Below are 13,581 nucleotides of genomic sequence, written 5' to 3'. Positions count from 1 at the left end.
TTTAATTCACTCCAGAGCCTCATTTTCTTTTCTCCAACTTCCTCCACTCCTACAACTCTCAAGAGCTCTCCACACTGCTCCAATTCTACCCTTTTGGACAACCCTTATTTCAAAATTGCTTTACCACTGGCAATTATGCTTTCAACAGACTAAGCCTTAAATGCCCAAATTCCTTCCTTAAACCCCTGTCTCTCTACCTCTCTCTTCTCCTTTAACAAGCTCCTTGAAACCTTGCTCTTTAACCAAGCTTTTGGTTATCTATTGTACACTCTCATGTAGCCTGGTGTCCAAGTTGTGTTCAATAATGCTTCTGTCAAGTGCAACAGGACATGTTAATATGTTAAGCGATGTTGTACCAATGCAATTGTTGTGGTCATTTTCCTTCCCCTCTCCATTTACTTGTAATAGCTTCAAAAACATTAATCATCAAGACAGTTTTCACAGCATGCAAGATCATTATTTTTTTGTTTCTCTCTTAAAAGCAAGTCCAATGCAGATAACTCGAGACTTTGATGTTCCCATGTCAGCTAAAAAGTATAGCTAAGTTTAAATCAGTAGTTAGAGTCAGTCTCACTCAACTCATCCCAAAAGGACATTGTTATGAATGCCAAGTGCAGATGGAACATGGCTCCAGATAGGGAAAGAGCATTAAAATACTCATGTACTTACAGATTTGTAGCAGTCGAGTGGATACTTCAAACCTTGTAGATCTCCAGAAAGCTTGTCAATAGTGTTCGTTACTAAGACGACACCATCAAAGGCTGGCCTGTACATTTTAAAAAGCTAACTTAGTATTCTGGTTAATTGCATGAGGCATAAATAACAGGCTATATGTCTAGAATTTTCTCAACATTTACCGAGTTACAGTGAGGTTGGAACAAATACCAGCTTAGTGTAAGTAGTTGAACCAACAGCCACAAGTTATAAAGAAAAGAATGCATCTTGTGAAAGAGCAAGCCCAAGCCATAGCAAAACTGGGCACACTGATGTTCAGGAGTAACATCAGCTGGAATCTAGTCAGATACCTGGGTGGAACCTGGCTTGATAGATCCTAACTTTTACTTTTTGTTTAGAAGCGTGGAGAGGGGCTACCGAACAGTCACAAGAGTCAACTGCTGAATTTTCGATGAAATTATAAAACATTTCTAAAACAAAAAATGAACTGTATTACAAAACTCCTTCACCCACAACTTTACCTTAGCAGATAAATATAGATTTCTAAGGATAACAAATTAAAAGATATTTTAATATTCTAATACTCACAGTCCAAGTAAATCAATAGGCAATGTGGTCAGATGCACCACACTCTGAAATCAAGTGAAAGATGCCACCCCAAACAGATGCTATGGATCTCACATGAACTCCCCCAAATGCTTGTCACACCGTAAGCCAAAAGGTCTCACTGAAACTGTCTTTCACATGGGGGTTTCCAATCTCCATTCTTTAAGAATCCGCTTTGGAATCTACTCCCAAATGACGCTTTCTCTCGGACACCTTCCACAAGGATCTACCTCCAAGTTTTTGATCTCTCTTAACGATGTTCCCCTCTCTTGCATTGCCATGTGCATCGCGCACACACACACACAAACACTCAGCTGTGCCAACAGGACACCACTGCTTCATATGCCCATAATAAGCAGTCACCAACCTTGGGCTCTCCTCAAATCTTCTGGTTTCTCACAAGCCCACTTTTCCTTCAGTCTGCTTCCTGCAGCTTTCTCCCTTAAATTGGGATCCTTTCCCTGTGTCCCTTACTTTCACTGAACAGGACATATTCCGATTCTTGTTTTTGTTCCTCGACTTAACTGCCTTCCTGGGACTTTTCTTTTGTCCCCACTCCCTGGTTTCTGGGAAATCTGCTCTTTGCAATTCCCTCTCCTGTCCAGTTTCCTCAACCTCTGGTATCCACAAACCAACTGTACTGCTTTTCTGTCTCACTGTGCAGGCCTTCTGTTGCTAGTTTTTACGACTTGGTTTTAAATTCCCTACACCACTTCAAGTGTCATAAAACCTCATGAAAATGCAGGTATAAAAACAAACCCACAGGCTTGCTGACTCCACTCTAAAATGAAACCAGGCTTCACGTTTCTAACACACAAAATATTAATTAAACTTCATCTTAAAGTTACAACTTAAACTTCAACTGTAGCTTATTCCCAACAAACAAATACACAGAAGACTTACTCAAAACTCTCTGGCTCCTAACACCACCAAACCAAATCCAGAATTTAGAATAAAAGGAAACAATATTAGTTCCAGGAGCCAATAAAATGAACATTTTTCTGCAGAGGAAAGACGTGGGCATCTCTCACAACGACCTACCTTCCGTCCCCCACCATTCACAGGTACAATTTAAAGCATACTGGTGCACCTTTGAGCAATTGTGGGTCAACTTGGGGCCAACTTATAGATCTGAATCCAGGACAATCTGTCCACTGAATTTTTAAAATACTGATATCAAGTCATGGATGAGCATCAAGTTGCTTCAAACCAACATTGACAATATTATTCATCCTGCTCCTCAACAAAATATAACACCGAATTTCCCCCCACACTAATCCACCTCACCCTGGAAGCTCATTCAGGCAGAACTCAGCAACAAGCAAAATACTCAGCTAAGCTGAATGTTGCAGGGCAAATCCAAATAATCAAAATTTGCCTATTTCCTCTGCAACAATTGGATCTCCTCAAACTCCACCCTCACTGCCTCTGATGCACTTAAACCTAACCCATCTTTCACAAAATATTAAGTTAAGGTCTCACTTGTCCAAGAGATTAAAAATCCAAAGGCAAGTATAAAGAACAACGGTTTCTGTGTCCATGCCAACATTCATCCTCAATCAACACCAATACTCATTGCTCAATATTTCTTTTCACAAGAATCAGCAATAAATGCCTTTCAACCATCCACTGTTATCACTGAACCAGCCAACTTGCCAAGAATAACATTGCAACCTTTAAAAAAGATTGGATCTAGATTTAATCTGTTTGCAAGTGAATTTGAAGCAACGAAAAATGATTTTCTAAAATTAAGTGGTATGTCTGAGTGAAAGATTGAGAACGTCATTAACTTCTATTTGCTGCTTTTTTCCATAACCAAGGCAGCTCCATAAACAAAAATTATAAAAAGAGGTGCAGAGTGCAATTAGGAAAAGAGGTAAAATCAATCATATTATACTCACACTTCGGCTTGCAACTGAGTTGTGAACAATATTTCTGGAACTCTGCAAGATAAGTTGTTTTTCATTAGAGCTAACTTCTGGAATTGTACAATAGCATTTGACCAACAAAAACAAACTTATCAAAGTCTCAGCTGCCCGCATTGAGGAAGTGACTACTTGCAACCTCCTTTTACAAACCAATGTTGAGGCAGTGATGCTGAAGACAGCATTTTCATCTATAATTTAAGCTCCTCAGGTCTGAAATGATATACTTATTTCCTCTTCCCAACATAGCTGTGTCAGATCAGTACGGTGGTGAAATGTTGGTGGTTACAAGTTTGTCATTCCTTATGAGAAGAACACGAGTTTGAATTAAGAAAATTGAAGTTCAAGAGCACGGACATTTATGTCGTGCCTCATACAGAGCCCGGGAGACGAGGGTGTAGACCGTGCCAAATACCAGGCTCTGTTTTAAAAAAAAGTTTCTCATTGTTCACACTGTGCAGCCAGAGCCACAGACTGGCTTTAAAAAAAAACTTAACAGGAGAGTTTGAAAGCTTGCTAGAGAACCAAAGCTGAAGGTCAACTGCAGCAGAGCAACTGTCAGGAAAGCGTTCATGCTTGAAAAATGTTAAGCAAAATCCCTGCAATTTTACAATCAATTGGATGGTGCATGTGTTGGGGGAGAGAAACAAGTGGGGAGTGGAAGTTGGGAGAGTAAATGTTAGAGGGGAGTTGGAGGGGGGTTAGCTACAGAGTTGAATTGATTTGTAAACCTAGCCACTTTGGTTATATCAGTTGACTGCTCTATGATTAATTATCGTCAGAGAACCAGCATTGCGCCTCCAATTTTACTACTGCTGCAGTCCCTCTGCCTACTGCACAGTGTAAAGAAACAAAGACAAAGCCTCTATTTATACGGCACTTTTCATGATGTCCTGATTCTACGGCCAAGTACTTTCGAGTTGTAATCTCTGACATAGGAACAAAGGAGGAGTAGGCTATTCAGCCCATCAAGCCTGCTCCGCCATTCAATACAATTATGCCTGATTATCCACTTAAATACCTTGTTCCCACATTATCCCCATATCCCTTGGTTAATGACAGATTTCTAAATACCAATCTCTACTTTAAACATAGTCAATGACAGATTCCACAGAGCTCTGGGATAGAGAATTCCAAAGATACACTATCCTCCGAGCAAAAATGTTTTCCTCATCTCAGTCCTAAGTGGCTTGCCCCTTATTTTGAAATTGTGTCCCCTGGTTCTAGATTCTGCAACCAGAGGAAACATTTCACCCGCAACTACCATGCATATCCCTTAACGCATTTTGTAGGTTTCAATGAGATCACCTCTCATTCTTTGAAACTCTAGAGAATACAGGCCCAGTGTGCTCAATGTTTAACGCAGGTATCATCATCAAGTGGTAGAGTAGGCTCGCAGGGACAAATGGCTTCCTCTTGCTCATAATACCTACGTTCATAAGTCATTCTGGAATGGAGGGCATAAACTGGTGAGATGGTCTTGGTCAACCATAATTATCTTGCAAATGGAGGGTGAAATCATGGCTGAAGTTCTGTTTATTTTGATGCTAATGAAACTTTACTGTGAGCAGGATTTGCAGGGTGAGATTGCCAGGACAGAATGCGTAATGGGCTCACAGTGAATCAGGAATCTATTTTATACTGCACATAATTCTCAAGGGTCTTTTCCATTGACTTCAATCTTGTCCTCTTGTTTACTCACTCTACCTTGGTGCTTTGAGTTTTTTTTAAATAAAGCTATTGAAACATTGTGACAAAGTTGTGTTGCTTTGCAGATAGCAAAAATATATTGTCATGAAAAGCAACAGACTTGTTGACCAAGAAAACAGGTACAATTGTGAACCAGTCTTTGTCCTCTGGCTTCTTAAAAGTTAAGTTGCAGAGACACCCCAGGTCGCCAATGATTCTCACTGATAATGAAGACCGATGTCGTTCAATCATTCCACACCGTTGCTCAGGAGTCATTTATCTTTCTATTCTTTGAGTATATAATTACACCCCTTGTATGAAATTATAATATTGAATATTATGCACCCAGGCAGATTAAAGTCTTCTTCTACAGAATGAAAAGGAGCTTGTGCAGTTTATCTGAGTTGCAAGCATTGAATCTTTGCCCCAAATGTAAATCTACTGGCCCTGGATCTATACGGTGCAAGGTGCAGAACAAGTTATCAATAACACTGATATTGCTGACTGCCTCAGCCCTCATTAACTTGTTCTGCACTTTGCACCATATGGATCCAGGGTCAGTAAATTTACATTTGGGGCAAAGATTCAATGCTTGCAACTCAGATAAACTGCACAAGATCTTTTCCATTCTGTAGAAGACTTTAACCTGCCCGGGTGCATGCTATTAGTGTTATAAACTAATGGAAAATTTCCTGTCAAATTAACAATATTGCATGTTGCTGTTAAAGTAAAATTTGAACTTTCTGATTCTTTATTAGTCATGGTGGGATCACCTACAGCACACACACAAACTAAGATTGCATTGTATCACTGCTGCTCTTAATATCAAGGACCTACTGCATATGTATTGAATGATATTTGTAACCAGATGTCAACAATGGGCGTAATCATTTTACTAGGATCTTTGTGGCTGTTTGGTGAATCTTGCAAGGGGAAGAAATATGCATGACTGAGGGGAGGATTAAAGTTGGGGTGGAGAAATAGGGGGCCCAGAAACAGGAAAAGCACCAGAGCCCATGATTTCACTCCCTGGCCTCATATTCAGTATGTTCAAAGCACTTCACAAGTGCATTTCTTTGTTGAAGTGCAGTCACTTAAAATGGATAAAAGCAGCAAGCAATTTGAGCAACCAAAAAAAGCTAACTGCACTCACTCACCCTTCTGTCTCAGGCAAGAATATCGACTCAACCAAGCTGCCAAGAGCTGTTATTTTTTTCAAAATCAAGCTGTGTGACCATGTACAGGGTAAATGTGATCTTATCATAGTTCAGATCCCACCATTCCTCCTCCAGGAGATAGAGGGCAGAATATAAAGTGATCAACCTACTAGCAATATTTCATGGTCGAAACTGAAATAGCTTTAAACGGTCTCCAATCTACCACTTCGGGATTGCATCTGCTTATTTTAATCAGTAATCCAGCAATGGCCTTGCACAGGAGTTCAAAGTTGTGTGATCATATTTCAAGTGCAGTTTAGAGGGCATGCAACCTAAACTAGAATGAAGTCAATTTTACCAGTGAACTTGGTAAATGGCTGCACTTCAAGGCTAAAATCCATACAGCGTCCAAGATGCACAACCGCAAATTTAGTTTAAAAAGTCAGTTGAAGAGAGTAACATCTAACCTCACACCCAACTTGGGAAAAACTTGCACAGGTTGTTTTTTAAATTTTAAAATAGAAGGTTGGTATAAATCAAACTAACCATAAAAAAACTCAAGTTCTGAAAAACCCAACTGGTTCACTGACATCATTGGGAGGGAAACCTGCCAATCTTGCCTGGTCTGGCCTCTAGGTCTGGCTTAACATGTCATCTGACATAGCCACGCAAGCACCTCAACTCAGTTCCACCAAGCCACCAGTCATTCAAACAGAAAGGCAGCACCACCTCATCAGTGTAGCTGTCCACATCCTTCAGAACCAACCTTAAACATAAAACTTTGTCACACACCTGCCACTGTGGTAGGTTTTGTAACAACAAGCTTCCAGTTAACTATTGTCAAGAGTCATGTCACCATTATAGTCTCAGCATGATGTAATTAATTTTTGAAGAATTGTTTTCCTTAAAAGCTGACTGAACTTGCTTCAGCATGTCAAGTTTCATATTAGTAAATAAGAGAAAAAAGGGCAGGAATTAAGGAAAATGGGAACAAGGCATGTAGATTTTTCTTCTATGTTAGGACAGGTTGTAGTCCAAGGTACTGAAAACGGGAATATTGGGTTGGGAAAACAATGATTGCATTTTTCCCAATAGAAAAAGAAGAAAAGCGGGCTCATGTTAATCATTCAGCTCCTTCCTCACACCAGGATTGTGTTAGTGAATGGATTTCACAATACCCAAACACTTGCACCTGCCCCCAAACTCTAGTAGGACCACCCTTCACACTACCCCTCCAAAACAATGAAAATAGAAGATATATTTAACTTAATATCTTCATATTAAGACCAGAGGATCACAGAGTGTTCAAACGAATGAAGATTTTACATCAAGCTTGATGGTGCAGAAGGTTGGCCTTAGAGGGCAGGAATAAATAATTATGAGAGCGAAATTGAACTAAAATGTTAACAAGTGTTTTCCCTCAGAGATATGGTGACATATAGGTTTGCCGTTAGAAAAAGGATCCAACATTAGTATGGACAGTAAATACACGTTACATGCAACATTTTTCTCATAGCCAATGATGGGAATATTGTATGAGGTTTTTGTACACCAAGTCCTGTACAGGCATGACCCATATGCTCATGGGCCAATATTATTTCCTGCTGCAACAACTCAAATTTTAACTTCCCATCCTTGGCTTAATCTCTCTATTTTTAACCTGCTCAAGTCCTATGAGCCTTGCGGATCTCTGCCCTCCTCTAATCGGGCCATACAATTTCAGTGACACTCCACCACCACCCACCCCCCTCCAATGACTGGCCTGCTGCCATATGCACCCCCCCACCTGGCTTAGACCTGCCGCTGGATTACACCCATGTGTCACAACTCTCACTCTAGACTCTGACACCCCCACAGCACCCACCTGCCGAACTACTGTAGATTCAAGAGGCTGGTCATTCCTCCTGCTCCTCCTGGCTAAATAAGTGGAGTGGGCCATGCATGTGCAAGCACTACAGTGCCATGCACAAAAACCAAAGATGTGCCAGCAGTGGCAAGGGGAGACTGAGCAGTCTCCCAGTCACTGTCCAGAGAAACAGAGCACAAATGGCATCCCACAAAACCAACCTACCTGACATGGGACAAATCGTAAAAATCACAGGACAAAACTATAAATTGTGGACAGTTGGTCATCTTGCAGAGTGCAAGTTTTTTAATAACTTCTTGTACTATGCATTCTTCCTCAGTGAGCTATATTCCTCTCCCCAAATGTTACCTATCATCTGCAAAATTTTGATTAAGTTGCTAGTTCTCAAGTCCAAACCAGTAATATAAATCATTAACAGTAGCTTCTCAGAGAGGTAAACATGTATTCCAGTCCGTCCTCTCCTCCAAACGAAACACTACAAGTAGAAAAATTGTGTTGCATTCTATTGCAGGATGAGTCCAAGAGGACAAGGCCACAAAATTTAAATTGCAAGTCATTTCTTCCAAAGGTTGGTTTCAAATTTGAAAATTTGTGGTCAGAGTTCTATGATACTGAGCTTGCAAAATCAAGTCAGACTTCAAAGAATCACTTTTGCAGTCTCCTTACTAGCTTGCGTTAAATCACAATGACAACTTGAAGATCGTCCCAATCACCTAACACATTTGTTTCCCAAACTACACAAGTGCAAAGTTAATTATAAAGTCCTTCAGGAGATTCATGCATCCTCCCATCAGGTTACTCGTCAAAGCATTGGATCATGGAGGTGGGTCAGTCTGTCAGAAAGATGGACTTGAACAAACTGAATAAAAACTTGTTCATATACTGCCATACTGTGTTTTTATTTCACATTTGAATCTGCTGCTTTTCCATTGACATTTTTTGTAGGCATATTGGGTTACATAGATATGCATTCATGGAGAAACAGGGCTTCCTCAGCTATCATGAAGCTCTCCTTAAAACTTGTGGACGGATCCCCTGGAATTTGACTCACGGGAATTTTACTCTAGATTCACCGAATGATTACAGCACAGAAGGAAGCCATTCAGCCCGTTGTGTCCATGCTGGCTCTCTGCAAAAGTTACTCTGTTAGTTCCACTCCCCTGCCTTTTCCCTGTAGTACTGCAAATAATTATGCTCCTCTGTAGGCCTCAATCAAATCTGCCTCCACCACACTCTCAAGCAATGCATTCCAGATCCTAACTATTCGCTGTGAGAAAACAAGTTCTTAGCACCATTGCTTCTTTTAACAATCACCAACTTACCTTAGTGTTCTCCAGTTGTCAAACCATCTGCCAATGTGGAGTTAACATTGAGTTCAACAACTTCAGATCATGAACTCTCTCCTCCATTCCCATCCCCTTTCCGATTCCCCTTTTTCCAATAATTTATATTTTTTAATTATATTTTTCTTTTCCCACCTATTTTTAAATCTATCGTTTTATCTCCACCTTTTAACCTATTTCGATCCCTTCCCCAGGGCCATCTGCCACTTGTTTGTCCTGCTTTCTACCCTTAATGTCCCCATTAGCACATTCCTTAGATAATATCACCACCGTCAACACCTCTTTGTCCTTTTGTCTATGACATCTTGGGCAATCTCTTCTTTGCCTCCACCTATCACTGGCCCTCTATCCAGCTCTACCTGTCCCATCCTCCTCAACCAGCTTATATTTCACCACATTTCTATATTTCTTTAGTTCTGTTGAAGAGTCACACGGACTCGAAACGTTAACTGTGTTCCTCGCCGCAGATGCTGCCAGACCTGCTGAGTTTTTCCAGCTATTTTTGTTTTTGTTTCAGATTTCCAGCATCTGCAGTATTTTACTTTTATGCCAATTGGTGAAGTGTTTCTCCCTATCTACTCTGTGCTGTACACACCCCCTCATGATTTTGAGCCTCAAGCGGTTCCAAAGCAATTAGGCACTTTTGAAACGTAGTCACCGTTGTAATGTAGGAAACACAGCTGCCAATTTACGCACAGCAAGATCGCACAAACAACAATACGATCGTGACCAGATAATCTGTTTCTCCTGCGATGGTGTTTAGGAGAAAATAAAAACTGAAAAAAAGAGAATCCGTGCACACCAAAAAAACACTCGGCGACTGTCAGATGTGCAGCTGAGCATCATCAGAATTCAAACTCCGCAGACAGCACCCACTTTCTAGAAGATTCTCCCGACTGCACTTCATACAACAGGAGAACCGTAACGATGCAAAACATAGAGATAAACAGTAAATACATAAAGATAAATAACAAATTATAAACAAAGACTAAAGAACAGCGCCCCAACTAACACTCCGAGTACTGATTTAATGACCCTGCAACAAAAAACTCAGATTCTGCTCACTCTCACCTCAGCTGAAAGCTCGAGCTCGCCATCGTCACGTGCTCCGGTCAACTCAAACTGAAGCCAACCGTCAACTTCAGGTAACACGCTCACACGCCGCCTTGATTGGCTCCAGCAGCACCAGGGTCCGCCAATCCGATCTGTTAGCCTATCAATAAGGCCCTCTCTCTCTCCATTCGTGGCTGCAGCAGCAGAGCCTATCCCGCCCCTGCTTCAATATGGCTGGCTGAGCCTCGCCAATCCCGCCTCCGCCCCCTTATGATTGGACAGAGCTGCGCCCTGCCTTCCCGTGTTTGGCCTATGTTCTTGCCGCGCCACAGCCCCCACCCACCCCCTTTGCTGTCAATCACAGGCTTGGCCAGAAGCTGGACATTGGCGCACGGAGGTAAACTGTGGTGACGCTGTTGCGTATTCGGGTTGAAGTGACAGGGGATGAAGGTTCCGCGGGCAGAGTCGCGTTCTCAGTGTCGGTTTAATTCGCTTCAAAGGGGGTTGTATAAAAGACAACTTAAAAATGTTGGTTCACTTTCTGACCTTACTGAAAACACACCGAGGCCTTTGGAGAGTAATTAATGCTCGGGGCGGTGGGGTTGGGAATCTGCATTTTGCGTAAAGCAACAACTATTTCATATACAAAAACAAAAATAGCTGGAAAAACTCAGCAGGTCTGACAGCATCTGTGGAGAGGAACACAGTTAACGTTTTGAGTCTGGATGACTTCATCGAAACTAAGGAAAAATAGAAATGTGGTGAAATATAAGCTTGTTTAAGGAGGTTGGGGGGGGTGGTGGTGGGTCAGGTAGAGCTGGATAGAGAGCCAGTGGTAGGTGCAGGCAAAGAAGAGATTGTCAAAGATGTCATAGACAAAAGGACGTTGATGGTTGGTGATATTATCTAAGGAATGTGCTAATGGTGACATTAAGGGTAGAAAGCAGGACAAGCAAGTGGCAGATGGCTCTAGTGGGGGTTGGGTGGGGGGAAGGGATCGAAATGGGCTAAAAGGTGGAGATAAAACGATAGATTGAAATAAATTTAAAAATAGGTGGGAAACGAAAAATATATTTAAAAATGATAAATTATTGGGAAAAGTGGGATCGGAAAGGGGGTGGGGATGGAGGAGAGAGTTCATGATCTGAAGTTGTTGAACTCATTGGTAAGCCCGGAAAGCTGTAGAGTGCCTAGTTGGAAGATGAGGTGCTGTTCCTCCAGTTTGCGTTGAGCTTCACTGGAACGTTGCAGCAGGCCAAGGATAGACATGTGGGCATGAGAGTAGGGTGGTGTGCTGAAATGGCAAGCGACAGGGAGGCCTGGGTCATGCATGCAGACAGACCAAAGGTGTTTCGCAAAGCGGTCACCCAGTCTGCGTTTGGTCTCTCCAATGTAGAGGAGACCGCATTGGGAGCAGCGTTGGAGAGACCAAACACAGACTGGGTGACCGCTTTGCAGAACACCTTTGGTCTGTCCGCAAGCATGATCCAGACCTCCCTGTCGCTTGCCATTTCAACACACCACCCTGCTCTCATGCCTACATGTCCGTCCTTCGCCTGCTGCAACGTTCCAGTGAAGCTCAACGCAAACTGGAGGAACAGCACTTCATCTTCCGACTAGGCACTCTACAGCCTTCCAGACTTAACATTGAGTTCAGCAACTTCAGATCATGAACTCTCTCCTCCATCCCCACCCCCTTTCCGATCCCCCTTTTTCCAATAATTTATAATTTTTTTAATATATTTTTCTTTTCCCACCTATTTTTACATTTATTTCGATCTATTGTTTTATCTCCACCTTTTAGCCCATTTCGATCCCTTCCCCCTACCCGACCCCCACTAGGGCCATCTGTCACTTGCTTCTCCTTCTTATTTACCCTGAATGTCACCATTAGCACATTCCTTAGATAATATCACCACCATCAACACCCCTTTGTCCTTTTGTCTATGCCATCTTTGACAATCTCTTCTTTGCCTCCACCTATCACTGGCCCTCCATCCAGCTCTACCTGTCCCACCCCGCTCAACCAGCTTATATTTCACCACATTTCTATATTTCCTTAGTTCTGATGAAGAGTCATCCAGACTCGAAACGTTAACTGTGTTCCTCTCCGCAGATGCTGTCAGACCTGCTGAGTTTTTCCAGCTATTCTTGTTTTTGTTTCAGATTGCCAGCATCTGCAGTATTTTGCTTTTAACTACTTCATATAACCTAGTTTAAAGAATTGCAAGAGTGGTGTTGAACTATGTAAAACCGTGGAGAATCAAAACTGTCTCTAATCTAGTTCAGTGTGGTCAAATGTAAAGACATTCGTTTTTGGCCACCAAAAGATTCCAGGTGTATCTAGCCTTAACTCCAAGCAACTTACTTGACAAACATCTCAAACCAAGTCAGATGGTACAAATCTTAGTATGTTGCTTGAGTCCGAGTTAAGTATCCTCACATGTATCCACTTCCATCGCCATTCACACTAATGTGAATCTCAAGCCGTGGATGTTCCCCGCACTGCTGTTTGGGCTCTGATCCAGGCTTTTATCACCAGAAAGCGCCAATTTTGCAAATGCTTGTTTAATTAGCTTCCACAAACTGCGACTCACTCAGAATGACACTGCCTAAATACTTGCCTATTGAAAACCTCACACTGCTGTTACCCTGGCCCACACAAGGAACGAATAGCTTACTCAGAGGTCGTGTACTTTAGACTCAGCTCTTCATATTTCTGATACAAAACTCCAAACTCGAGCCTTGTGCAAGTCTTCAATCCATGGCACTGGACTTGTGGGGAGTGGAGAAAAGAGACTTTTGGACTTCACGCAACATCAGTCACCTCTGGATTAGCCACAGCTTGGGCCAAATCCATAATCGATCATTATCTTCACTGCCTGACACGCATTAATCAAACAATTCAAAATTGAAGATCTTAAACCTGACTTTAAAATAACCTGTCATTCTTCTGGAGCATTGTATTGAGTCCATGTGGCCTTGGACAGGAAGCATGCAGTATCCACTGGCACACTTGGGGCCTTCTTGTGATGAGTGGGTACTGAAGGGTAGAGTGCCTTTTCGCTACCAATAGTATAAACGGTTAATACTTTCTAGGTTTTATCCCATATCTTCATATTAAGTGTGTTATTTAAATTTGGCTTTTGTTTACATTACAATATTAGTGGTACTCTTGGATATGTTACCATGAACATATGTATTTGTTCGGGAATACTGGGTTAAACTCACTGTCAGCCCTATTGGCTTAATTTTGTTTTAACAAG

General features: G+C 41.8%; 2 protein-coding genes across 3 annotated transcripts in view; one reads left to right on the top strand and one right to left on the bottom strand.

The window, feature by feature from the left end:
* The window catches only part of LOC144694876 (putative aminopeptidase W07G4.4), a 37,833-nt gene extending 27,407 nt beyond the window's left edge, over positions 1-10,426 (bottom strand). The window contains exons 1-3 of the mRNA XM_078565539.1: positions 10,334-10,426; positions 3,183-3,224; positions 670-766 (exon numbers count right to left, since the gene is read on the bottom strand). Coding sequence (XP_078421665.1) covers positions 670-766; positions 3,183-3,224; positions 10,334-10,359 — 165 coding nt within the window. The 5' untranslated portion in view covers positions 10,360-10,426. The remainder of the gene's footprint in view (positions 1-669; positions 767-3,182; positions 3,225-10,333) is intronic.
* A 242-nt stretch (positions 10,427-10,668) lies between these two features.
* The window catches only part of fahd2a (fumarylacetoacetate hydrolase domain containing 2A), a 31,308-nt gene continuing 28,395 nt past the window's right edge, over positions 10,669-13,581 (top strand). The window contains exon 1 of one of the 2 annotated variants that reach the window (XM_078565538.1): positions 10,669-10,712. The gene's annotated coding sequence lies outside the window, so the exon portion shown is untranslated. The remainder of the gene's footprint in view (positions 10,713-13,581) is intronic. The other variant, XM_078565536.1, reaches the window with a different exon arrangement.

This window comes from Cetorhinus maximus, chromosome 20 (assembly GCF_964194155.1).
Source record: "Cetorhinus maximus chromosome 20, sCetMax3.hap1.1, whole genome shotgun sequence".
In the NCBI taxonomy this organism is placed as follows: Eukaryota; Metazoa; Chordata; class Chondrichthyes; order Lamniformes; family Cetorhinidae; genus Cetorhinus; species Cetorhinus maximus.
The sequence above is the reverse complement of the archived record's forward strand: the minus strand, read 5'-3'. Positions and strand labels throughout refer to the sequence as shown.